At 32.7% G+C, this 27,533-nt stretch overlaps 1 protein-coding gene across 1 annotated transcript in view; it reads right to left on the reverse strand.

Annotated features, from left to right (window-relative positions):
- The window catches only part of LOC106665324 (hemicentin-1), a 218,489-nt gene extending 191,195 nt beyond the window's left edge, over nt 1–27,294 (reverse strand). The window contains exon 1 of the mRNA XM_024226915.1: nt 27,176–27,294. Within this exon, the coding sequence (XP_024082683.1) occupies nt 27,176–27,219 (44 nt within the window). The 5' untranslated portion in view covers nt 27,220–27,294. The remainder of the gene's footprint in view (nt 1–27,175) is intronic.
- Nucleotides 27,295–27,533: the final 239 nt, after the last annotated feature.

The following is a 27,533-nucleotide window of genomic DNA, read 5'->3' on the forward strand; positions in this document are numbered from 1 at the left end:
TACACGAAGTGTGAAAGTAAATCTTATTTCAGTTAGATTTTGTGTAGCAGTACAATATTTTCTACTTTCATGACAAAAAAAAAAAAAAATACAGCTCACAGAAAATCTGAAAGAGTATCACTTCGAGTCTATAAGTAAGTTTTCTTTGGACGTTTCTTTGAGTTGAAAATCCATTAAATCAGGTGGTTATTGTCTTTCTATGGATCATCCGAAATAGGAGTTATTTATTTTCAAATAAACATGATTGAAGGAATGCCAACAATGGGACGAGTTGTTTTTCCTCAAGGATCGCTTACATTTTATATCCCGTAAGTAAATTATAGTTTTCTTGACCTACCTTGAAGGTCCTTGTGCGTATTAAACATTTTCACAGCAAATGTTGATATAAATAAATAATCGATCGCGATCGAAATACCAGCTATATAACCATTTACATTTTATCAAACGATTAGCAACAATTTGGTAAGTTTCTAAAACTTCTTTTGCTCTTATATAGTGAGACTGATGCATTCTCATAACTCCTCAATATGCTCGACCAGTAAAACGCATCTCAAGGAAAATTGTATTTTTTCACATCTCATCATGTTGAATCAATTATTTTATCAGTTTGAAGAACAATATAAGCAAATAATCGTAGAGAGTGGTTCATTCAATTGAAATGTTGCTGCAAAATAATTCGCATTAATTAGGGGACAATGATTGTCTTTCCGACCAAAAACGCATATTCATGTATAATTTTTCCCCTAATACTAATTTTATTATTGGTGCCAATTGTTTTTGAAAAAAATGATACTACTTGTCCCAAGAGATTCTAGGGTTTAAAAGTGCATCAGAAATGTTTTTGTTCTGTGAAAAAATTATTTGCCCAACTAAAACTCCGTTTCTTACCTCGCTGCGTTGAAATTAATCGGTGACTACCTAACGTTTTATTAATTGAACTGGGCAGCAAGAGGATATTCAAGCACAATCATAAAATCGCTTCTCCAGAAAAATTGTATTTTTTCACCTTTCATCATTTTCTTTGGACAAAGAACAACAATTTGGCAACAACCTACAATTTGTGATAAAATTTGACACTTTGTTTTAAACAAACAATGTATTTGTCAATATCAGGGTGTTTCATAAAATAACATCTAATTTGCTTATTACTGGTTACAAAAAAAAAAGAAATAAAAGAAAACTCGTTTGAACAAAATGTTTTCGAGGAAATGTACCAAAACCAAAGTATTTTATTGAGATATTATCCTGGAAAATCAGTTGAGCAATTTTTCCTCAGATCGCCCTTTTTTTTGTTAAAAATATCCTGAAAAAATGATTCGTCAGAAAGCGATAAATATAAATCGTACCGATCAGTTCATTTTATTTTTCAATTTTGGGCATACCTGAAAAATCCATTTCTCCATTTTTTGCCGTATGTTTTTTTCAATTATTATATCTAAAGTTAAAAAGGAATTTTAAAGGGCTGGATGAGGGCTCGTACGTTTTTCATCAAAAGGTGTTTTGATATATCTTCACGTAATTACACAAAAGCTTTTATTCGATAATTACTAACAAAGAATTTGTAGGAATCTATGAGATACAAAAGAAAAGAAATTCTTCATTGATATTCGAACGACTAGGTTTTGAAAAAATGGTAAGATGGATGGCGACATTTTGGCCTCACTGTGAACAATTTAATGATGTTGAAAAATTAATGAAATACGTCGAATATTCAAAGTTTAGTTGACACTCATGAAAAGAAAAAGCGTATCTAAATCGGAATGCAGTTTCTAAAAGTTTGGTTAAACAAACAAAGTATGAAAAAATCGTGCTGGTTTCTGTAAACTGTTGTTACGGCGTTGATAAAAAATAATGATGGTTCAATATTATTTTTACATAAAATAGTATATTCGTGGCTTAAATTCTGCCTTAATAAATAATAATTAAATTCACTAATATCATGGTCCGCTTGACCAATTAATATATTACAATTATTTAAGGTTTTTAGTTGAGATAAAAAAGTCAATGGCAGGAGCGGGATTCGAACCCACGATCTTCGGCTTGATACGCCTCTGCTCTACCACTTGAGTTATGATAAATAATGATTTAAGATGAGGTATACATCACTGAAGCTCTCCGTGGCCATTTCATTTGTTGTCGAGAATCCAATCCGATTACACGACATTTGAAAAATGGCAAAAAGGAGGGAAAATTCAAAAGGTGCGGTGGAGATGGGAAGTAGGTGTCCGAGTGGATGGAGGTCACGATAGCTCAAGTGGTAGAGCAGCGGCGTATCAGGCCGAAGATCGTGGGTTCGAATCCCGCTAGTGCCATTGACTTTTTTATCTCTACTAAAAACATTAAATAATTGTAATAAATAATAATATTCACGCTGTAATACCTCACATGAACAATCAATTCAGGAAGATGGCTATTTTTAAATAAGCATTTTATCGATACAAAATCAAAAATTAATCTTTACTGTACGGATAATCAAAAATTTGCCCATCGTTTTCAATACACGTCCGATTTTGTATTTTAAAAAAACGTTTTTGTGTATATTCCTCTAAACGTTCATAAATCAGTGGGGATTCACATGGGATTTGAAATTATTACGTAACCGCCTTGACACCGTGTTTTTCCTAATTCCTTTGTAAAACGCGCCAAGTTTTAAATGTGGAAAACAACGGAGGGAGAGTTTCAATCTATTGGATCTCCGGGGGGACATCAGACAAACTCTAACTCCTTTAAACGATCTTTAAGTCTTCTAGGGGAAACTTCTAATGCCGAGCCTAGGCGAAGGCCGAGGATAAGCCCGAGAAAACAACTTTCTTTTTAGAAAATAACTCATGTCATTTGCCGACTTCATTGGCTCAAAGTAGTTAAGAAGAACACCTCGCACTCTTCAAGAACGTAACAAAGAATAATTATTATGTTACCGACATGGTAAAAGGTTGAATTTGATTTGCAGAAGAAAAAATTTACTTTGTAAAAAAGGTCAATTTAATTTGCAATAGGGCAAACTTGATTTTTCGTATAATATGCATTTATAAATAAACAAATATTTGTACAAAATAAAATATATCACTATGTTGAAATATAGAAAACAATTTCGTCATTACGCCACATTTAATCAAAAAGTCGACAAACAGAAACCAGAGAGAATATGAGTGTCAACAGACTCCTGAGATGTAAGGGAATACAACCAGATCTAAGGAGGAACCACCAAAAAATTCAAACAAACGAGATAGCTACACTTGACAAAATGAGAGAAAAACTCAACTTTGACGACCTTTCCAAGCGGACATACATAATTTTTATAATTCTTAATCAACTCCTGCAACATAAAAAAATTCAGAAGATATATTATTGATAGCCTATCTAGTTACCTTCTTAAATTAAAGCACTTGTTTATCAATTATTCGTATGTAAACACACAATGTTACGAATTTTTAGTTATAAAACGCCATTAAAAACAGCTGAATAATATTTCAGCGCGAAAGAGAATTTATGAAGAAGGTATTGTTGCAAAATTGACAGACGCACTCCTACGAATATTTATACTTCCAAAGGTCTAATTTATTTATTTATATTAAATTGGAAAAGAGGGAAGGATAAGCGATTCTCATAAATAACACTTTTTATCAGTTCCTTTCCTAAACATCCGTCGTATAATAAATTTCAGCCTGTAAAAATTTGTTATTGGAACTGATTTCCGGGAAAGCTGACCGGATCTAGTCCAAGTACATATATCACAGAGTTTTTTTCTACCCAGAGTGCGTGTACACGAATATATATGAGACGAGATGTTTCGGCCTTATCAGTTCATTTAAGAGCGAGATGGGAGGACACCCTTTACTTTCCATCGCTATAAAACTCCGACGAGCCGTCCCCTTTTCAACCGCAGAAACCGTTTCATTGTCAACTTGTTTTATATATATAATATATATATTTTTTTTAAATCCCAACTGGTGGATGGGGAGGTTGAGGTTAAAATATGAAACGCCCAACAGAAAGAAGAGCGTTGTAATTTTAATGAAATTATCTAATGAATGAAATCCACTTCCGTTAAATCTAAATGGAGTTGAGGTTTTAGAGATTAAATCTTTTTCACTGACCGGCTCGGTCCAACAATTTTATATAAAAGAACACTTGGTAAAACATTCTGCTCAGAAACTGAGAAAATTATTACTTTCTATTGGTATCTTAAGAAAGTATTCAACATTACTAATTCAAAGATATAATTATCAAAATAAGACATTTAAATACATACACAAAATAGATACATTTCATTATTTATCATTTTTTTTAATTATAATTTTTTTTAATAAATAATTTATTTGTAGCCTTTACATGTTAAAATACGCAGTACAAATTTGTACGTATTTCGTTTTTTCAAATAATGAAAATGAAAAACAGGTCACCAGCTGACTGAATGACAATTTGAGGAAGAGTGGTAGGGAGCAACACAGTGCAGATCCTACGAAGAAGCAGAAGAAACCCCCCACGAACTTACTAACAGACTGACACACCACTTACGCCGGGAACACTTACCCGATGCTATGCCATGCGTCGCTACCCGATGCTACCCGACGCAAGTCCACAGTCCAATTTTCCATAAGATTGTATTACCCCCGTGCACATCTGCCCGTGTCATGCAACGCTACCCTACTCTACGCTCTGCGATCCCCGCTCTCCAGATTTTCATCGGGTAGCATCGAGTACAGTCGAAGAGAAAAGAACCGGACACTCATATTTTTATTCAAACTACATTTATTATTGTCGTTACATTAATTACGTCATATTTATTTTAATATAAACCAAATTAACCGAGATCAAAAATTCATTAGTTTTTTTTTAAAATTAATTTTAATGGTTTGGTAGAAAATTGATCAAAACACCGAAATACCAGTTTTTGATATAATGAATTTAACTAACAATTTAATACACGGTTTTGCTCATAAAATTTAACTAACAATTTATTTCGTGGTTTTGCACATAAAATTACACCATTTTCGTCGAGTAGCTTCAGAACAGGACACTGATATTTTTTGTAGTTTATTTCAAACTAATTATATGTAATAATTGTCGTTATATTAATTCCAACATTCTTATTTTAATGTAAACCAAATTAAACGAGATCAAAAATTCATTTTTATAAAAATTATTAAATTATGATGGTTAAGGAAGAAAATTTATCAAAACACCGAAATAACTTTATTTAAAACAATTAAATTTAACTTACAATTTATTACATGGTTTTTAAAAAGATGGTTCCTACTCACAGTAAGGCTTACTGTGAGTAGGAACCATCTTTTTAAAAAGGATTGTACTCCACACCCACTCTACCATTCATAATTTCTATTTATTACATGGTTTTGCTCATAAAATTTAACTAACAATTTATTACGTGGTTTTGCTCATAAAATTTAACTAACAATTTATTACGTGGTTTTGCTCATAAAATTTAACTAACAATTTATTACATGGTTTCTCATAAAATTTAACTAACAATTTATTACATGGTTTGGCTCATAAAATTTAACTAACAATTTATTACATGGTTTGGCTCATGAAATTTAACTAACAATTTATTACATGGTTTGGCTCATGAAATTTAACTAACAATTTATTACATGGTTTTGCTCATAAAATTTAACTAACAATTTATTACATGGTTTGTCTCATAAAATTTAACTAACAATTTATTACTTTGTTTTGCTCAAAATAATGCATTAAGAACAAATGAGGCGTTGCGATTGAGATAGTGATTACTGTGATACATGCTGTGTGATTGTACGTAGCGTGCGCCTGACGTCGCATAGATGTGCACACCCTACCAAAACGTGACAAGGCGTCGGGTAGTACTGGGTAGCGTCGCACAGCGTTTAATCGGGTAAGTGTGTTCCCCGCTTTACCTGCATAAGGAAATGGTTTGGAATGTAAAATGTAACAGTAGCTAAACCACTAAAACCGGGCCTAATAATCAAATTTCTTGACGAATTGGAACTGGACGGTGGGTTATAAGTACAGAACGGGGGATACAACAGACAATTGTATTGGTTTGATTTATTATCAGCAACACCCTAAGGGTATGACAAGAATTCACAAAATTCACCCTTTTGCAAATTAAATTCAAGCATTTGTAAATTAAATTTACTCTTTTGCCTATTAAATACTCCATTTACCAAACCAAATTGGTATATTAAGTTCAGCCTTTTGCAAAATTAATTCATTATTTTACAAATCCAAATCACCCTTTACCAAATAAATTCACTTTTTTACAAATCAAGTTTGCCCCATTGCAAATTAAATTGACCTTTTTACAAAGTAAATTTTTTCTTCTTCAAATCCAATTCAACTTTTTAACAAACTAAATTCACTTTGAAACAAATGAAATCCACCATTTTGCAAAATTAAATTCACATTTAGCAAATCAAATTCACCATTTTGCCAATTAAATTTACACTTTAACTAATCAAATTCGCCACTTTAGCAAATTAAATTCATTATTTTATACATTATGTTCACCCTTTTGTCAAATTAATTTATTATTTTACAAATTAAATTCCTAGATTTACAAATTGAATCCACTCTGTTACAAATCAAATTCCCTTTTTTTCACATCAAATTGATTGTTTTGCAACATAAATACTTTACTCTGCAAATCAAATTCTCCGTTTTGCAAAATAAATTCACCCTTTTGCAAATACATACTCTGTTTATACTTGGACGTTCTAGCATTAATTATTTTCAATACTTGAAAGTGTTTTTTTTTTCATTTCTTTAAAGTTTAAAAATGAAATTTTATTTACAAATGTCAGCCTACATTTTCATTTGCTGGTTCATCCATGCATTAGATTTGATGAAAATTGCGATAATCATTTTACAATTTATCCAGTAAAAACGTGACTAAAGAAATGCGATTTTAGATTATTATTTTTTAAAATAATTTTTTACTCAATCATTCGTAATAGATTTCTTACTTACTAATTAACATTAGTTGGTGGTATTTTTTAAAACAAGGTATATATGTAGAAATACACGGTTTGCAAACGGATGAATTGGATTAATAAAAGAACAAATTTGATTTGCAAAAGAGAGAATTTGATTTGTTAAAAGGATTTCATTTGCCAAAAGATAAACTTGATTAGATAGTGAATTTTATTTGGCAAAATAATGAATTCTATTTGAAAAAAAAAAAAAAGAAAAAAAAGAATTTGATTTACAAAAGGATGAATGTGATTCGAAAAATAATAAACAATATATGTTTAGCAGTCATAATTTACCGTAAATAAAAATAATAATAAAGTTTTTGTTGGAAAAGAATGAATTTAATTTGCAAAAGGGTGAATTCGATTTTAAAGAAGGTGAATTTGTTTAGGAAAAGTGTGAATTTGATATACAGAAGGGAATATTTGATTAGTAGAAAGTGAATTTTATTTGGGAAAAGAATGAATTTCATTTGCCTAAAAGATAAACTTGATTAAATAGTGAATTCTATGTGACAAAAAAAAGAAAAAAAAGAATTTGCTTTACAAAAGGATGAATGTGATTCGAAAAATAATAAACAATATATGTTTAGCAGTCATAATTTACCGTAAATAAAAATAATAATAAATTTGATTTTGGAAAAGAATGAATTTAATTTGGAAAAGGGTAAATTCGATTTTCTAGAAGGTGAATTTGATTAGCAAAAGTGTGGATTTGATATACAAAAGGGAATATTTGATTAGTATAAAGTGAATTTTATTTGATGAAAGAATGAACTTATTTTCCGAAAGGGTTTAATTTGATTTGCAAAATAAATAATTTGATTAGCAAAAGAAATTATTTAATTTGCAAAAGAATAAGTTTTAATTCTGAGTTGGTGAATTTAATTATCAAAAGAGAGAATTTTATAAGCAAAAGAGTCAATTTATTATAATAAACGCAAAAGATTGACCTCAATTTGAAAAACCTGTACATTAAAATGTGGACTTATGTGGTATTCAATTTGAGCATCGCCACTTTTCTAACTGGCATTTTGTTACGTATTTTTCCCGAGAAAAAGAAACAACCCATCACGGTCGTTATCGATTATTTCATTACCATGTTCGAACTGGCATGATTATCAATTTCATGGTCAGTTTCACAAATATCACTTTCATCGACTATCAGATTATATTCTTCGTCCGATAAATATTGAAAAATGCACAGTGTATAATCAAGATGATTTGAAATCAAAATTATAATAACAGGGATAAAAAATAGAAAAAAATAGGGTAGAAAATGCTCATATTGGCGCGGAACGAATTTTCCTAATTCGCAAGGATTTGTGACAATTAGAGTCAATAGACAATTAGATTCGTTCCGTAAAAGGCTGATAAACGAAGAATCATCCCTCCAAGGAAACTGACAGTCTTTGCCTACCTTGTATACAATATGATAACTGAAGAGAACTATGACTCTCGATCGATATTCTGACTCAACTACTATGTTCAATGTAATAATCTGTGTCTTTTTATTAGACCAAGATCAATTAAAATTGCGTATGCCGATATTTGGATTGAACCGATGTCTACAATAGTATTGTCTTCTCTCGTTCGACTTATATATTCTCAGGGATGATATTTTTTTATCTGAAAAGTATTTTATTAATGTCGGTAAGGCTGAAAGATTTATGTTACGGCGTTGTAACAAAGTAGAGCCGATCGGGGGCACTTAGCGTTGTAAGTGGGTTTACTGAAACCCGTTGGAAAATATAGATGAATGATTCAATTCCATTCAATCGGGCGGCGTCTTTTAACGGGGATAAAGCCACACATGACACCGCATCATATTTCCAAATAGTGCTCCACGATTCTTTCCCGTAGGCGTTCATATATTTTGATTATGTAACCCGTTTACGATACCGGTTCACTTTTACGCCCGGACTTATTTAGATAGATGTCGGGAAAGTTTGGTTTCAAGGAGCCCGACCATCCATCCAAAGTGATAAAAGTTCTCAAATGAATCAAAATAAGGCTGTATAAAGTTTTTGTAACACGCTCCTTAACAAAGGCATATCGGGTAATGTCGTCGGATCATTTGCCAGTTTCCGATTCGACGATTGAGAAACTACTTCCATTTCTAATCGTCTTTGCTCAAATGATCATCAATGGATTAATTTACATCGTAATATCAATTCGTTCCTTCCAAAAGATTAGTTATTAGTAAATGCTCTCTATGTAAAAAGCTGGAGGAAATAAATATAGCAATAACACACAAATCAGCTACTCGGTAAAACAGGGGTTGTTGTCTGGGTACCCGGACACATAGGTCTGGGGAGTAATGAAAAGGCAGACGAGGAAGCCGGGAAGTCCCAACCTCCGGACTTAAACACCGCTATTCGGCCCTCGGACTCTGACAAAGCAATAAACAATTAGTGAGGCTTTCATGTATCAAAAGCACTCAAAGGGACCCTCGGAGGATCTGACTCGTAGAAAAACTGTTATCATCTCCCGGTTAAGGATAGGCTATGCGAGGTTGACACAAAGACTCTCACATTTGGGCCAAAATTCCCATCTGGCATGTAGAGAAAGGTTGCTCGATGTGTCCAACTTAAGAGTGCAATTCCTTGGCTCCATATAGAGAGTAGGAATGTCATTTGATGTGATAATTGTGCTTAAATATCCAGGCCCCCTGTAGAAATTCTTGGAGGAAACAGTATTGTTTTATTGTATATAGTTCAGTGTCCACCAATGTGTTGAGAGGTAATGTATTTATTAGTGTAAATATGTAGGGTGAGGCTGATGGCGGAATATCGACTACCCTATTGACCCTCAATTAGATCAGATTTATAATAGGTAAAAGGAATGATGGAATACTCCATCCCCTAACTGAGAGAATGGTATGCATTTAATAATGACTAAGCGTGTGAATGGTGAGAAGGCCTATGGCGGAATTCTGAGAATCCCATCGACCCTCAATTAGGTTAGTTATATTATAGGTGATTGATTTTTATATATACGTAGTACTAATAGTTTTGTGCCCTTGGGGTGTGCTGAGAGTGAATGTATTTATTGGCGTGAATGTGTAGTGTGAGACGGTCGGTGGGGGAATATCAAGTACCGTATGACTCTCAATTTGGTTAGTTGTACAATAGAGGATAAAATGGGGGCGTCGGTGGCCGCAAGGTTTAGTCTTTGACACGGCGCTCATCACTGTAAGTTAAAGGTCCCGGGTTCGAATCCAGCGGCCCTGCATTCGAATCCGACATACTTACAAATGGGCTTTTTTTCAAAAACACCGGCACCCTGAGGGTTTATATGACCTCTGCTGTTGCGAACCCTCGTNCACGAGTAGCAATTCACCCTGTATATATATATATATATATATAAGATTGACTATATATAGCCCAAACAGATTTTTACAAACAGGGCAATGTGTATGATCAATTTTCTTTTTCCACACTCATTAGTTATTTAGCAAAGTGGGTTAAAATATTTCTTAACAAGAAACAAAGCACCGCAAAAATTATTTGGATATGGTTTCTAGTTCGGCCCTTATGAAATGGGCGTAATTACGCAAACCTTGCCTCTGTAAAAAATAGAATTTGACAAAAAAAAAAAAAAGGTTGAGCAGTTTTTGTTGTTTTCTATCGGTTAAAATGACATAAAATCTAAATCTTCTTGACATAATCTGAATGTACGTAAACCGAACCAGCATTCCAGTGGTTGTCATAACCTTGCATTTCGATGAAATGGAGAAGACTGAATAATAATTAGGTTAAAGAACAGGAACCAGATGGAAAACATCTGATCCTTCAACCCAAAAATGTATATTATTTGTTTGATATAAAATGTCGTATTTATTGGTTTTCAAAGTTGCTTCAACAGTTTTTTTAAATTTTTTTATTAAATAAAATGGTTTTTATTAAAAAAATGAATGCCCCTAATTTCTATTAGAAAACCTCGAAACGTTGCCTTTTAAATGTCTTCTATTTTTTTTTTTCAAAAGCGTCCCCCCCCAAAAAAAAAAAATCCCTCAATAATTTTGCGATTTAAATGCATCCGATTTTTTCACATCTCATAAATTTTGCATATTTAAAGCTTTCGATTTTTTTTAAACCTCAAATATTTTGTATTTCAAATGATTTAGTTTTTTGAAATCCTCAAAGATTTAGCCTTGTGAATGCTTCCCATTGTTTTTCCGAAAACATAAAAAAAATTATTTTTAAATACCTTATTTTTTTCTCGAATACCCATAAAATATCGCCTTTTAAAAGCCTCCGCATTTCTAAAAACCATAAACACCGAACAAAACTACTTCAAATTCAAAAATGACATATACACCCTAAAAGTCTGTCTAGGAACTGGGCACTCAACATCTGCCATTCTTGCAGATGTGTTCTCCAAAATTATGAAGAGAAACATTGCCCAATAATATGGGTAAGAATGGAATATTCCATCTTAATACGTCGGCGATATACTCGCCATAACAGAAAACTCATCCCCAGAAAACATACTAAGGGACAATAACACAATGCATACAAACATCACATTCATCATAGAAACTGTAAACAACAACAGCAACTACTTCCTAGACATGACACTCACCAAAGCCATAAAGAAACTCGACTTCCACATATACAGAATACCCACTGCAACCGACGCACAATCGAACTACCCTCACCAACATAAACTTTCAGCACTACGACACATGATACACAGATTAAAAACAATCCCACTCACTGCTGAAAACTACAAACAAAAACGAACATTGCCACGAAAAACTTTTAAAAATAACGAAAAAATGAAAAACAAATCAACAACAGATGGATAACATTCACATAGAGAGAAAAAGAAACTTGACTAACCAACTTGTTCCACAAACTTAGACTGAAAACAGCACTAAGGACCAAAAATAACACAGGAAAACTGCTGAAAAGAAACGTTGACATAACTGACCCGCTATATAATAACGGTGTTTTTAGCATCACATGTCAATGCGGAGACACATACATTGGAAAACAGGAAGGAAATTAGATTCAAAGAACATCTTAGATTCTTCACAAGACTTAAAAAACAGCAACTTAATACAAGACTTCAACTACTACGAAGACTTTTAAGACCGAAATCGACTTTGACAATTAAGACAAAACTAACACTATACAAGACTTTACTAAGACCAATATGGACATATGGAGTAGAATTGTGGGGCACTGCCAAGCCTTCCAATATCCAGCGCATCCAGTCCTTCCAATCGAAAGTCCTTAGACAAATTGTTAAAGCACCCTATTATGTCACTAACCTCACTATCCACAAAGACCTCAACATTCCTTTTGCCAACGAACTAATCCAGTCCAGATTCCAAACCTTCCATACCAACCTTTCAAACCATCCTAACCATACGGCTCGAGCCCTATCCACTCATTCCCATCCTGACAACCCACCACGACGCCTCAACCGACGATGGCCTCGGGACCTCCTTGATCCCTAATCATATAAACTGAGTGCCAGCAATGGCTGGCTCCTCAAAGCATGTGTCCTACCGGTGCAGTGCTGGCATTAGTGCTAGTGTTGTGCTGTGTGATATTTCATGCATGTGTACATATTTGTATAGTATACAATTCTGTATAGGTAACAAATAAATAAATTAAATTTAAAAAAAAAAAAAAAGATTCTTCAGAGACAATGACAGAAAGTCAAATTGCGCCACAAACTTCAGCGCAGAAATGATAGCCATAAATAAATCCTCCAATATTATCAATCCAGACGAGCAAATAATGGTTATTCACTGTGACACCTTAATCGTCCTTTCAGCAATAACCCTATGGTACAGGATCTACTGTACTCATTGAGACGTTTTGAGCAGCAAGGGAAAAGAGTATTTTTTCTCTGGATCCCTGGTCACTCGGGAATCCTCGGCAATGGAGAACTGATATAGCTTCCAAGGAGGCAGTTGGAGATGGAAACCTTGTTAAGTAGGTGGTGGTAAAATATATTTACAATAGCACAAAACCTGGCATTCAGTTGCAAACAATAAACTTCGTGAAATTAAGTCTACCATAAAAGCTTGGCCTTCATCGTTTAGGTTGAAGAGAAGTCAAGAGAGAAAAACCCGTGACGAAGCATGCAATGAAATCATATAAAAAGAAAACATATTTTACTATCATGTTGCATACAATATGACTTAAGAAAATTTTATTCTCTCCCGAATACGCTATATGAAAAAATCAGGGGACAACCAAGAAAATATTGCCAAATTATTCAGCTTTTTGATAGCAGCCAATTTAATAAATAAAATATGATCTACTATACAGATAAAAAGAATTAAATGAATAAAAAATTAAATAACATAGAAATAATAAATCAAGAAAATGAAGTGGTATTTATTAGACAAGAAACAATCTGGGGCTCTGCTTGGTAGGGAGGGGGTGTCTGGGTCCGATGATGGTGTGCCTGATGGGCTTGGGAGGTCGGGGTGCGTATTTATAATATAAATCGTGTTTTTTTATTTTAATTGATTAAAAATTTCCAATAAACCACTTTAAATGAAAATAAGAAAGGGTAAATAACATGACTTTGTGGAGATTTTCCCTAAATATATTGTTAATCTTTCAATTTCATGAATAATTGAACCATTTTTAATTTTTCAATCTAAACTAAAGTCTAAATGAAAAGTTTTAGAACCTGAAACACAAGAAAGAACAAAAGGGGCGACTAGTTCTCTTTCGGGGCCGGAATTTCGCTAAACTTAATAAGAGAAGGGTAGTTTGAGGGAGAAAAAATCGCAATGGAAATTAGATTAAAACGAGAATACAATTAAAAAGTTTCAAGAAGTCACATTTGAAGATTTCCTCATCTGTAAATGTAATTAGTTTACAAAGGAAATTAAATGAGTTTTGTCGTTTGACAAACAATTATTTCGCTGAGTGTATACATATATTATCTTCTTGTTCACATAAATTATTAATTTAAAATAAATTATTAATTTAAAATAAATTATTTTTAATAATTCAGTGAAGAGATAGATGGTAGTTAATATGAAAAATGAAAACGTTTGTAGCTCGTTTATATATTTTACAAATTATATTTAGTTTTAAATTGTTTCTTGTCATTGTTCAGTTTCGATGTATGGTACTGAAGAAAAAGCAAATTCAGTTACTACCAAGCTATTTTAAAGTCATCATCGGAATAAAACTATTTTAAATATGTTTACAGATTAACACATTTATGTTTTTTACAGGCGATCTTAAATTTTCTTGATGACCTTCAATTCCTTGTTATTGTTATTATAGTCTTCAAGGAAATTTGAGATCGAATGTAAAAAAACTTAAATATATCAATATGTAGTCATATTTAAGATTGTCTTGCTATGATGATTTTAAAAATAGGTCGAAAGCTGGGCAGTAACAACTAAATTTGGCCATAATTTGATCCAGAATGATCAGGCGGGAAAAGTGGTCGATACCTCTAAGGATGTTGTTTATTCATAGAAAATTTCAAGATGTATATATTTTACAATCTGCACAAAATAGTTGTTTTAACGATTTAAACATAATATATAAATTAGGTTTGGTTATATATTTTTTTAGCACATTTATAAGTCAATATATTAGAACAAATAGGATAAATCGATTAGATTTATGAAGACTGAAAAAATTGGAATTTTTGAAAGCTGAAATTTCGTCAGATTTCTCCGAACTTTTACGTTGCAAATTTTTGATTAACAATTTAACAGGGTTTTGAAACAGAATGATCAAAGTTGTGACCTGGTGCAAAATCGGAGATAAGCACTGACTAACGGAAAAAAAAAAAAAAAAAAGATTACACACTACACCCGACTTTATAATTCTTTAAGGGATTCATTTTCAATTGTGAATAAAAATTTATATTTACCCCGCTAATACATAGACGGATACACTGTTATAAATAAAGTTTACCCATTGCCGAACTTTACGAAACAAACTTTACCCAGGATGGGTTGTCAGTTCTCAAGTAAAAATCCTTCCTTAGGCTTTTTGTATCATTATGAAGTCTCACGTCTTGTTTATTTATTACCTAACCCTCATTAATGTGCGAAAGGCTCTTAGACATTGGTAACGTAAGCCTAAAAATTTTCCTGTTAGGAATTAATTAGCGTCCATCGAATCCAATTAAGAAGACTGGCTACCAATTAGGTTACCCTTTATTAGACCGGGTGTTTTCCAAAGGAAAGTCGACAAAAGGGCTTCGACTGGCAAGGGAGTATCAAACTTGTGTTACATAAAGAAAAGGGGTAAACACAAGATAAACATCCTTGTTTTACTCGTATAATTAAAGGTGGAAGGAAAACACGGGCCGGCAAGGCTTTTTCTTCTCGTCAGTTTTTTTTTGTGATTACCATTTTATGCTTTCTCCTTTACGTCTAGGTAGTACTGTGTACGTAAATACATAAAATAAAAGAAACATTCCAGAAATCTTTTTCTTTTAGAGAGCGCGGAAAAACAACTTTTATATTATACACATAAACTATCTTGTAGCAACATTGCTTTATTCCAGTTCGAAATACTATCATTATATCCAAATTTTGTCTTTCAAACGTTTGATTTTTTTGAAAACCACAAAAGATTTGATTTGTCAAATGTGATCGACATTGTCGGAAACCTCAATAATTTCACCTTTCAATCACCTCCAATTATTTCTCTTTCGAAAACTTAAAATAATTTTTTATTCAAATGTTTTTGCTTTTTCACAAAATATCAACAATTTCGTCTGAAATGCCTGTGCTTTTTTCGCAAAACTTCAGGAACATCGCTTTTTAAATGCCTCCAAATTTTTCTCAAAAATATCAAAAATTGTCAGATGCCTATTTTTTCGGGATAACTCAATAATTTGGCCTTTTAAATGCCTCCGATTTTTGCTCTTATAATCCTATAAATTCTGCTTTTCAAACGCCTTCAATTTTTTATCTCATCAGCTTCACAACTTTTGCTTTTTAAATACTGCCGAATTTTTCTCGATAATCTTAAAAATGTTGCCTTAAAATATCTCTCGCTTTTTTCTAGAAACCTCAAGAATGACTATATTTTTTTCAAAAATCTCAATATTTTATTCTTCTAAATGTTTTCGATTTTTTTCGCAAACTGTAAAATTTAGCTTTTCAAACGTATTCGATTTTTTTAAGAAAATCTCCAACTTTCGTCTTCAAATAGCTCCGAATTTTTCTTGAAAATTTTAAAAATGTCGATGATCAAATTTCTCTGATTTTTCTGGCATACCTCAACAATTTCTCCACTCAAGCGCTTTCGATTTTTTTCGAAAACTTCAAAACTTTTACCTTCCAAATATTTCCAATTCTCTCTCTCTCCCTCTCTCTCTCTCTCTCACTCTCTCTCTCTCTCTCTCTCTCTCTCTCTCTCTCTCTCTCTCTCTCTCGCAAACCCCAACAATTTCGCCTTTCAAATGCCTCCGATTTTTTTCTTGCGTAAACCTCAATAATTTTTGCCTTTCAAATGTTTACGATTTTTTTTAAAACCCTCAAAACTTTTGCCATTCAATTTTTTAAATTATCAAACATTTATTTATTAAAATTGGTCAAATGAGACATACATTAATTTTAAAATGGCTGGTTAAGTGCTTGGCTATGAGACCAAACTGGTAGCTTGGTATAATGTTCGTTTTTTAATGAAAGGTTCCAGTCGTTTTAGCATAACTTTTTGAATAATTTGAGATGACTGAAGAAGCAATGTGAAGGGGCGGTAGCATGATACTCCGTGTGGTGATCTACCTGGTTTTCCTAGCATGGTTTCTCATGGACTTCAAATACCTATCGGCTCGAAAATTGTGCCCAATATGTAAAATACTTTCTGAAACTAATGAAATGTCTTAAACAACATTATAGACATTCCTAAGTCATATTGCTGCGTTAAAAATACCCCAATTTTAAAATTCCTTTTTTCGGGAAATTTTTCAAAATTTCTCTTGTTATCAGGTCGAAAATGGGAGCTTCGCTTTGTCTTTATTATCTCTCACCAGTGAGCCGTCTTTTTTTCTAAGTGAGAGAACTTGATTTCTTTAATTTTCGTGTTCCTTTCCATATCGAATAGTCGGTTTTATCGTATATTTGTTATGTTTTTCATATAATTTCTCAGTTTCATTTTTGTTTTGTTTTTTCACCTCTATTTTTAGAACCTTTCTTACTCCTCAGATTTTTTCCAAAATCATAAAAGAAAGCATCCCCTTCAAATGCCCCCGATTTTTTCGAAAACATCAAAAATTTCACTTTTCAAGTATCTTCGATATTTTTTTCTTCGAAAACCTTAATAGCTTCAACTTTCAAATCTTTTCATCCTATACTTCAACTTTTAGACAAATTATACACGACAAACCATTCTTTATTTATCCACACTTTTTTCCGGTTCGACTTGGACGTAATCTGTCAAATTAATAATATAGAGCGGTGTGATAAGCAGCGTCATGTTTTACTTACGTTGTTCTACCTCAATATCGATTTCGTTTCTTTCAAATTATACTTGCTTTATACCCGAGAATAAACAGTTTGATAGCAATAATCAAAAGTTGTAATATAAAACTACACGATTTTTGTACATAAGGAATTTCCAGTTACGAGTGTAATTTATCAACATTCTGTAGTAGTTTTTATCATTGCTTCCCACCATCAAACGGGTTTTTTCTTAAAACTTCTCTTCTCGTTTTTCTTAATAAGAAAAGTTACTTTTTTTTTCTTCTTCAGTTCTCCCTTAGAAGTTACTTGTGCTTCCTACGTCAATAGAAGGCCTGTTAAGTTTCTTTAAATTCTTCATTCCGTTACTCCGGTTGAATTCGGACCCGGTGTATGAGCGAGATTCTGCGTTCATCTCCTCCCACCGATACTCGCCTACTTTTATTCGAGTATCAGTTTTAAAACAAAAAGAATTTTATGGCCGACAATTGCATTCCTCGAAACGAATAGGACCAAAGGGAAAGATTATGCAATAATGTTTATTGGATTCCGAGCAAACGATTAATTAAATATCGTACTAACTTGTAAGCTAACATTATTCTTATCCAATCGTAGCGGAAAAACACAATACGCTGTTGAATTTCAACCAATGTTTGTTGCAAAAAGAAAATAATCTTGATTTCGGTATATCGAGAATGGAAAAGGGGTCCTTTTGAACTGAGATTAATGGATATATACTCGATTCACATCGATCAATGTACGTACAACGCTATTTCTCAACCTAATAATCAAAGATTGTTTTAACTTTTGATTTCAATTTGGATTATTTACACAAATATACAAATTATATCCGACAAAGCATTTTTTTATAACAGAAATGATCTAAAATTGTAGGTCTGCAGGCGTATTACACGAAAAACGTTTTCCTAAATGAATAAGAATCGCATTTTATTGCTTACCTAAGAACGTAATTATCTGTCCGAGCGGATCGAGGTCACGATAGCTCAAGTGGTAGAGCAGCGGCGTATCTAACCGAAGATCGTAGGTTCGAATCCCGCTCGTGCCATTGACTTTTTTATCTCGACTAAAAACCTTAATTAATTGTAATGTATTAATTGGTCAAGCGGACCACGAAATTAGTGAATTTAATGAATTAAATGAAGTATACTTCATTAAAGCTCTCCGTGGCCATTTCATTTGTCGCTGAGAATCCAATCCGGTTACACGAGATTTGAAAAATGGCAAAAAGGAGGGAAAATTCAAAAGCTGCGGTTGAGATGGGAAGTAAGTGTCCGAGTGGATCGAGGTCACGATAGCTCAAGTGGTAGAGCAGCGGCGTATCTAACCGAAGATCGTGGTTCGAATCCCGCTCGTGCCATTGACTTTTTTATCTCGACTAAAAGCCTTAATTAATTGTAGTTAATGTTAATGTCAGTGTTACTTCGTTGTTACCTGGGTAGTTTTTCAGTAAATACACATGTAAACAACAAAATATCGAAAATGTACAAAACGTTTTAATGATTTTTTTCCCTAGCCTATTTTAAACTATAAACAATTCACTCTTTTGAAAGGATTGTACAATAAATTTTGTTTTTTAAATTTGGAACAATTGGATTTCATATTATATTGCTTGTCGTCAACAAGGCTTCTTTTGAAAACATCTCAAAAGTTATCTTTTTTACTATTTTACGAAATCAGAAAACTAGTGGTTGAAATATTTTTAAGAAGAGACAGAAGGCATTGATAATAAAAATTCGATCTCTTTTTTATTGGAAAAGCTTTAGAACAAGATACCCACCCCACAAAAACAAAAATAAAATAAAATAAAAATAAAACAATACTGCCCAATAATTCAACCACGACACCGCAACTTTAATATGACGTTTTTCAAATTAAAATTACCCTTTCAGAAATCAATTTCACCATTCGAAAAATAATTCGCCTTTTTGTAAATCAATTTCATACTTTTCATATACAACTCACTCTTTCAAATCAAATTTGCCCTTTTGCAAATCAAACCCACTTTTTGCAACATCAACTTCACCTTTTCGTAAATCCAATAAAACCTATTGCAAATAAATTCTTTCTTTTTTTTGTCAATCAAATTCTCTATTTTTCAAAACCATTTCACTCTTGTGTATGCATATTAAATTAACGATGTTTTAATTCAAATTCACTCTTTTTCTTATCAAATTTACTTTTTTCCAAATAAAATTCTTGTTTTTCATAATTAAATGAATAAAATTTCTCCCTTTTTCCAATCGTATTCATCGGTTTCCATTCCGAATAGTTCAATAGAAATAAATATAGTAATAAAAAAATACTTGAAAATAAAGTTTCACTAGTAATGTTTTTGGGGGACCCATTTTCAAATGATTTTTTTCATTAAATGGAATGGATAGATGAATCCTCAAATGCAAATGTATGCTACGATTTGAAAATTAAACAAAAAAACAGGGATTGTTATGTTTTTTTTTTATTATTTCTATTCCCTCTCATTTGTAATAAAATTTCTTACTACATAATTAATAATTAATTTGTCCCTTATGCAGAGAAAGGTTGCTCGATGTGTCCCACATACTGGAAACATGCCATGCCTTGGCTCCCTACAGGGAGCGCGTAGGCATGCCATCCAATCTGAAGAAGGTGCTCNAAAAAAAAAAAAAAAAAAAAAAAAAAAAAAAAAAAAAAAAAAAAAAAAAAAAAAAAAAAAATTAATGTTATCAGGGTTAAATTAATTTTAAGTTTATATTGTTTGATGTTATTCGAATATCTCGTAATTCAAAAGACAGTCAAAATTATAACAAGCGACTTGATTACGAAAATTGAAGATGACTTTGATTTAAGCTATTTGAACATTATCATACAGGAGTTCATTTATGTAATTGAAAATGTTACGTTTAAAAATAATTTAACGGTAAAGTAGTAGGGATGCGAGAAAAGCCAATTAACCACCCTCCAGATCCTCCGCTTTCTGAGATAAATTAGCAAAGAGGGGTGGAACATCTCAAATTTCATGCAAGTAATGTTGATGCCGTGATTTAAACGTGCGTGAGGGCATAGCGTTAAGTAATCGGATCAAAGCAAAATTTACTTGTGACCAAATAGAATTTATTAAGGTTCAGGCAAAACTCCTCTTATAAATTAGTATTTGCTTTGAAAGATAAATTTTGACTGTTATGATCATGATTTCATCATTTAATTGACCACGAACCACGGAACGATCTTTACCTTTTTCTATTAAATATGTTTCACTCCTACACATAACGTTGAGATATTTCCTTTAAAAAATTTGTTTTTACAAAATAAATAATTTTATTTAAAAAAAAATGTAAAGATAAATTAACTTGATTTTATATAGGGCAATCACAGAAGGATTCTTTAAAATAAAGAGAGGAAAATGTTTATCGAAAAGTGCAATAAATTTCAAATAAACTTGGAACATTATCATAACTGTCAATAAAAAACAGCCTCGGGCGGTTCAAAAAATGGAAAGGGATTGCTCAACGTTGCCGACATAAAAAAAGAAGAAAAACGAAAAAAAAAAGGAAATGTAGGTAAAGGTATTTCTTCAAATATCAGTCAGGGCCGCGGATAACTGAAAATAAAGGGGCTGGGGGTTAAACAGTAGGAAGATCCCGGGAGCGGTTAATCATTGTTACGTGGGGGGGGGGGGTTGTAACATAAATGCTCCTTCACCGACATTCCCGTTACGCCTTCGAGTTTGTCTTTATTACTCTATAAAAACTTTATTTATTCAAACATAATAATTGCTCCTTTTCTTCAGGAAAATTTTATTTAACAAATGTAGTTGAAGAAAAATTCAGGGATAAAATATAACTAAGTTTAAATAATGTTCGTACTGTGACATTATTTTTAACAGTGAGAAATCTCACGATTTTATTTGAAATGTGATCCCTTACCCGCAAACTTTAAATCACTATTTTATAACGACAAATTAAAATTTAAAAACATGCGTTCAATTAAAGTTGATATCTGAAAAAAATTAAGAAGACAAGAGATTCTTACAAACTGTGCTAAAGTGAAAAAGGAATTTAACCAGCCAATTTCCAAATTTATTTTTAACGTGTTTTCTGTTTCCTTTAAAATTGGTAGTACGGTAGCTAGTTTATACTAACTTTTTTGGTGAAAATAAGATAGCGTTTGCTGGCGCCTTTGGGCTTAATGCCCCTAAGTCTTGGAATTAAAAAAAAACACTTATTCCTACTGCCTATTTAAAGGAATCCAAATTCCAAAGCCTGTAAAGTTCCCGTCATAGACCTCGAAGACAAAACAAAATTTTGTTTGGGCATCACGGGGCACTAAGCAGAGGGCAAAAAGGATGAACTTAACTTGCCAAGGAAAGTTTGATGAGGGCACCTACCGGTCTTGAACCCTTTTGCGACATAGCAAATTAATATCAAACAGTAGGCTGACAGTATGTCATCGGTTCAATACGATCATATTATATGACAAAGGCATGCTTTATGAAAAACTTTATCAAAGAACATCGCATAAAATAACGGTATAATCACGATTTAAGGCAAAAATGACAAGGCATATAAGACATAAGACTGCTAGATGCTGCCGGAAGCATATGTAGAAAATTGGTGCAGCAGAAGAATGCACATGTAATATTAGGAATAAGAAACACCCGTGGGCGATATGAAAAAGAAAACTTTACGATATTTCATTATAATAATGGAAATTGTGCATAAAAGACCAATATTCTAGAGTAATGTAAGATAAAAAGGCAGACTCATTTTGACCTTCACTTAGCTTATCTCTTTTTAACTCGTGCTCAGCCAATTCGGCAGTTTTCTCCTTTCTCCTCTTGTAAGGAAGTTCATAACCTCTACTGTACATTCTTTATTTTATGTTTTGTTTGGAAAACCATTTGAAGACCCTTCAAGATCCTCCTCAGTCAATTTGGTAGTTGTTTTAATCCTTTTTCACATGTGCTTTATTATACTTCATAGCACTTTTTTATTTCACGTTTGTAAAAATCTTTTTAAGCTCTTCTTATTCAGTCAATTTAGCAGTTTCTTATCCTCTCTAGAAAAAAGATACTAATCAATCCCTACACAGGATAAAAGATTAAAATGGAACTTCCAATTTAAAGAGTTCGGAAAATCTTTCCCAACGAAACGTAAAACAAATTAATGTACGAATCGCAAAGTTCAATAAAGCCCGAAAGAGAAAACCTAAAAAAACGGCCAAATTATCTGAGAAAGAGGTTGGATGAGCTTAAGAAAGCCGTTCCATTTTAATGTGCAATACAGATTGAAAAAAGCGAGGTTAAGTTTAATAAAGCACGAAGAAAAAAGAATTTACAAAAACTGAAAAAATTCGCTGAGGAGGATCATGGAGGAGTTCGTAAAGGTCTTCCCGACCCAACCTGCAATAAATTATTTAAAAAAATATTTCTGAATTAAGTGAATTTTTGTTAATTTGATTATATGAACATACACATATGTTCAAATAATCAAATTTAAAAAAATTCACATAATTCAGAAATTTTTTTAAATAATTAATTTCAGGTTATAGGTTTAGTTTTCAGGACTTTGAACATTATAATTTTTTTTCTACTGAATTAAGCTGACTGACACAACACGGCATAAAAACAAACAGTTTCGCAACACTCACAAGTCGTGAGGGTTTAGTCTAGCTCGCAAATTTTACGAATTCGACTTTTTCGTAAGTTGGTTTTCATAAATGGTGGTGACCCAGGACGCTCAGTAAATTACATCAACTTAATTAATGTTTAAATCGGATTCGACGATGACGAGCACTTGAGATTCAGAAAGCAGAGGGAACTATTGGTTGGTCCGCGTTACGCTTTGAATGGCACCCAACAACCGTGATATTTTTTTTTTAATTTAATGCAATTTTTGGAAGCAACAGATGCTTAGAATCATAAAAAAGGTTTAGACTTAAAATGCATTCCGCCATTCATGAGAAGACCCGTGGTAAACGAAAGTAAACCAAAGCGAATATTTTTACTGCATGCCTTGTAGGTTTTATCCAATTTTGTGCCACATTTTTATGAAATGACGTAGATATTCATTTCGGGAAGATTAGACAAGATTGAGCTTTGAACGTAGGTTGCCAGCCATCGAGCTTAATGGGCCAAAGTAAACAAAATTTAAAATAATCACAAATTATAATCCTGTCGAAATTTACATGAATAAATAAACGTGAAGTCATATTTGTGAAAAAAAAGTTAAAACCTTCTAGCAAATACAGTGGTTCGTTTTGTAGAAACGACCCCCCGGCTGTCTTCGATATTCGGATGAATGGATTTTAGAACGTTTCTCCCATTTAGGTTGGTCGACGAACGGCTGTGTGCCTTTTGTTTTCGCAAATGACTTATTTGATTTACAAGACTCATGAACGCACATGTGCGATTGACGTCTGCGCCCAGGATATCATTCGCGTTATCGAGTAGCGGCATGCCGCATATTACCACTGCATTCCATGAATAATTAAAAATTTATATTTTGTAAAGTATGTGTGTATACATTTGAGGAACAGTTCATGTGTAAAATCATTACGTTTAGATCATATCATGGTTTTTGAAGGGAGAACACTCATGTAATAACATTTTAAATGGTATAAAAAACCAATATTACCATCGCCATTTACTTTACTCTATAAGTTGCTTCAAAATTAAAAAAATATAAGCTAATAATAATAAAAATATAAACAAATAACTTTTAAACTTGCTTTTTCTAGTGGTAGATTTTTATAAAGTCCATTGGTATTACCTAGTCAGATTTGTGTCTCCATAAAGTTTTTGTTTTTTTAAATCGGTTGATATGCTTGCAGAAGCAAAACCACAGTAAAGGAGTAGAAATTGACAGTGATTATCTGAGGATTGGCAATTCGGAAACCCTCGATAACGACCCTAGTCATTCGAAACATTTCATCTGATCCACTTGAAATTTCTACTTTTCTTCTCAAAAACAAATCTGCGTTATACAATAACCACAACTGAGTTATGTTTTTTCTATGCATAATTAATAGCCCGGTATAGTTATTCTTATTTGGAGCATAAGTAGTTTTGCACTGTAAGCAAAAACGCTTCGAATAGTGTTATGACTAAGAATTTATCAGCTCCCCTTACGGTATACAATATTTTATTGGACTTCCAATCCGTTTATAACCAAACGGGAAAAACATAAAATTTGAACAATAATATTCTAGTTAGATAGTAGACAATTTAACGCTAACATTTAATGTAACGATTCTTGGATGGTTTTAGTCGATATGCCAAAGTTGTTTAACACTATCCGGAATAATAGTATGGTCAGTAGACTGATGGAATATAAATAAAAATAGTCTACCCCTCTTATCAGAAACTATTCAGAGTTTCCTTCGATCAACTTATTACCAACAGAACGACATTATTATCGGTATTTGAAGGTTTTATCCTTGAATCCATTTTTTTTGTATATTTTTAAAAAAACACCTTACCTAAAGAATGTAAAAATGGTTCTTATGCTTACGCTATCATTTGCATTCCTGTGTACATAAATGAAAGCCTGATAATGCCCGTTCAGTTTGTTTTCATGCATTGACTATAACCCACTACCAGTCAGCCCGGATAGAAAGTGCTGGCATAAAAACTTCCCTCTCTCCTATCACTTATGTAGAAAATTTTTAGTTCTAATACGAACTTCTCTCTCCGAACTACACGCCGTTGTTGCTCGCCGACGCTAAACTTAGACCTATCCTGTTTCTTGAATTAATATAAATATTTTAACAACATAACTCGCTTAAAGAATGTCAGTGGCTCTGATGTTGGCCCTATCATCTGCATTGCTCTCGTCATAAATGAAAACTTCATAATGCCAGTTCAGTATGCTTTCATGTAATGTTTATAAAACACTACCTAATTAATAGACGATAATGGTGTGTAACTTCCCACTCTCCTATTTCGACACAATTCCTAGTTTCCGTCCGATCATTTCTCTTCCAACTGAGCGATGCTGATGTATCTCAAGGCTATATCCTTGGACTCATCCTGTTCCAATTATATATAATTTTTTGACAATCAAACAACCCCGTCTCCCTTGGAATACTCCTAAATTTTAAAAAAAAACTTGTCAGGAAGGGAAAAATGTAAAAATATATATAATTCACTATTTGTCGTGGTCCACTTGACCAATTAATAACATGCAATTAATTAAGGTTTTCTAAGTTGAGATAAAAAAAGTCAGTGCCACGAGAGGGATTCGAAAAACATTTGAAAAATGGTAAAAAGGAAGGAAAATTCAAAAGGTGGGGTTGAGATGGGAAGTTAGTGCCCGAGAGGATCGAAGTCAAGATAGCTCAAGTGGTAGAGTAGCAGCGTATTTAGCCGAACGTCGTGGGTTCGAATCCCGCTCGTGACACTGACTTTTTTATCTCAACTGAAAAAACCTTAATTAATTGAATATATATAATGTACATTTTAACAAAACACTTCGCCCAATGAATGTAAAATTATCTTTTATGATAATGCCATCAAATGTGTCTTTATATTATTTTGTCGTCCAAAATATCGTTGATGTAATTGATAAATAAAATAAAAAAATAAAATAAATGTTTTGTCGAAAAATAAGTCTAAAAGGGTGAGCTCTTCCCGGGGGCGGCATTGGTCGGCTCGCACGGGTTTGGCGGGTGGTGTCGCCGGCAACACGGAACCCTGGCCGTATGCATCAAAGCAAAAAAAAAATGGTTCTAAAAAGAGTCTAATTTTTAAGTTTTAGAATAAATCCACTGGTTAATTATTTAATTGTATTCATCGTGATCGTACGTATTCATCTTTTTAATTTTTTTTTGTACACTGTTTAGTCACTGTTGAAGAAATAGCTAAACTATTTAACATACAATATGAGTTTCTTGTTTAAAAGGTAAACTTCCGTCTCGTAATCCATAATTATTACAGAATTTTTCCGGCACGACACACAGGTCCGTATTACAACGCTCATAATTAATTAGTCGTTAATTTTAATTTCAACGGAATCGGACTTGTTTCCCGTGAAATATTTATCATTTGGATTATACATTAACTCGACAAGAATTAAGTTCGGTCAGTGCACCCGGGAGTGTCTGCATCATTATTAAATGAAACACCTTTTTCCTAGTACGTTTGGTTTTATTAATTTGAATTTGAGGAGCATTCTGAGATAAAAAGCATTCTTATCAAGAAGGAACTGGCAATTTTCTAAATTAAATTTTACTCTGGATTGAAAGGATTATTATTTAGATAAATTTATAAATAATAATTCTATAAATCTTAACACTATAGGTTTATTAGTCTTAGGTTTTATGAAAGAGGCTTAAGAAAATGAAGACATTTTAACTTATGTAAATCTATGCGCATGAAATTTACGCAAATAGTCAAACGTACGTATACGAAATGTTTGCGTAGATATTTGCTTTATATTGTATCTATGCAGTCTCTTATACGAGTAGAATCTATCAATATAAAAAGAAGAAATATCCTCACCAGGAGACCATTGTTCATGGAACGAATCATGGGATAAAATAAACAAACGTTCATATCCCTCTTTCTCCCTCCATTCAATCAGGGCAGTACGATCAGAAGGCACTGTTTCTCCACCTTCTAGGATTTTAAGTAATTCACGAGAAAATAAGACTTTTTTACTGTTTTCACCCATGAGAGAGGAGCGTGAAATTTAATTTCAATCCAATTGGAACTGCCCTCAGAAACTGATTATTTACGCAAGATGCAAAGTCATTTGGGGGGGGGAGCTAAGATGTAAAAGTAATTACTTACCTGTAAAGGGGTATCCCAGCATCTTCCCGGAACCAGAAAACCATGTAAACTTTATCGTGACCGGGCGGCGTTACATTGCAGGGCAATTCAACGTTTTTCCCCTCCACGGCCTCCACCAGCTCAGTTATAACTGAAACAAAAGATTAAGCTGTTAAATTTTACCAAAAAAAATCAAAAACACCAAATAGAATTAAAACATTCTCCAAAATTTTGTTATTCTTCCCAACAGTAAAGTTACAGTTCGAATCCATATTTTATTATCTACGCAGTTTGCTTCAACATGTATTGGTATATATAATATAAAGGTACCGGATAATGTAGAGTGCCTATCCTCGCTGGATTGGTCTGTCAGACGTGT

This window comes from Cimex lectularius, unplaced genomic scaffold (assembly GCF_000648675.2).
Source record: "Cimex lectularius strain Harlan isolate CLEC.00 unplaced genomic scaffold, Clec_2.1 scaffold9, whole genome shotgun sequence".
Classification (NCBI taxonomy): Eukaryota; Metazoa; Arthropoda; class Insecta; order Hemiptera; family Cimicidae; genus Cimex; species Cimex lectularius.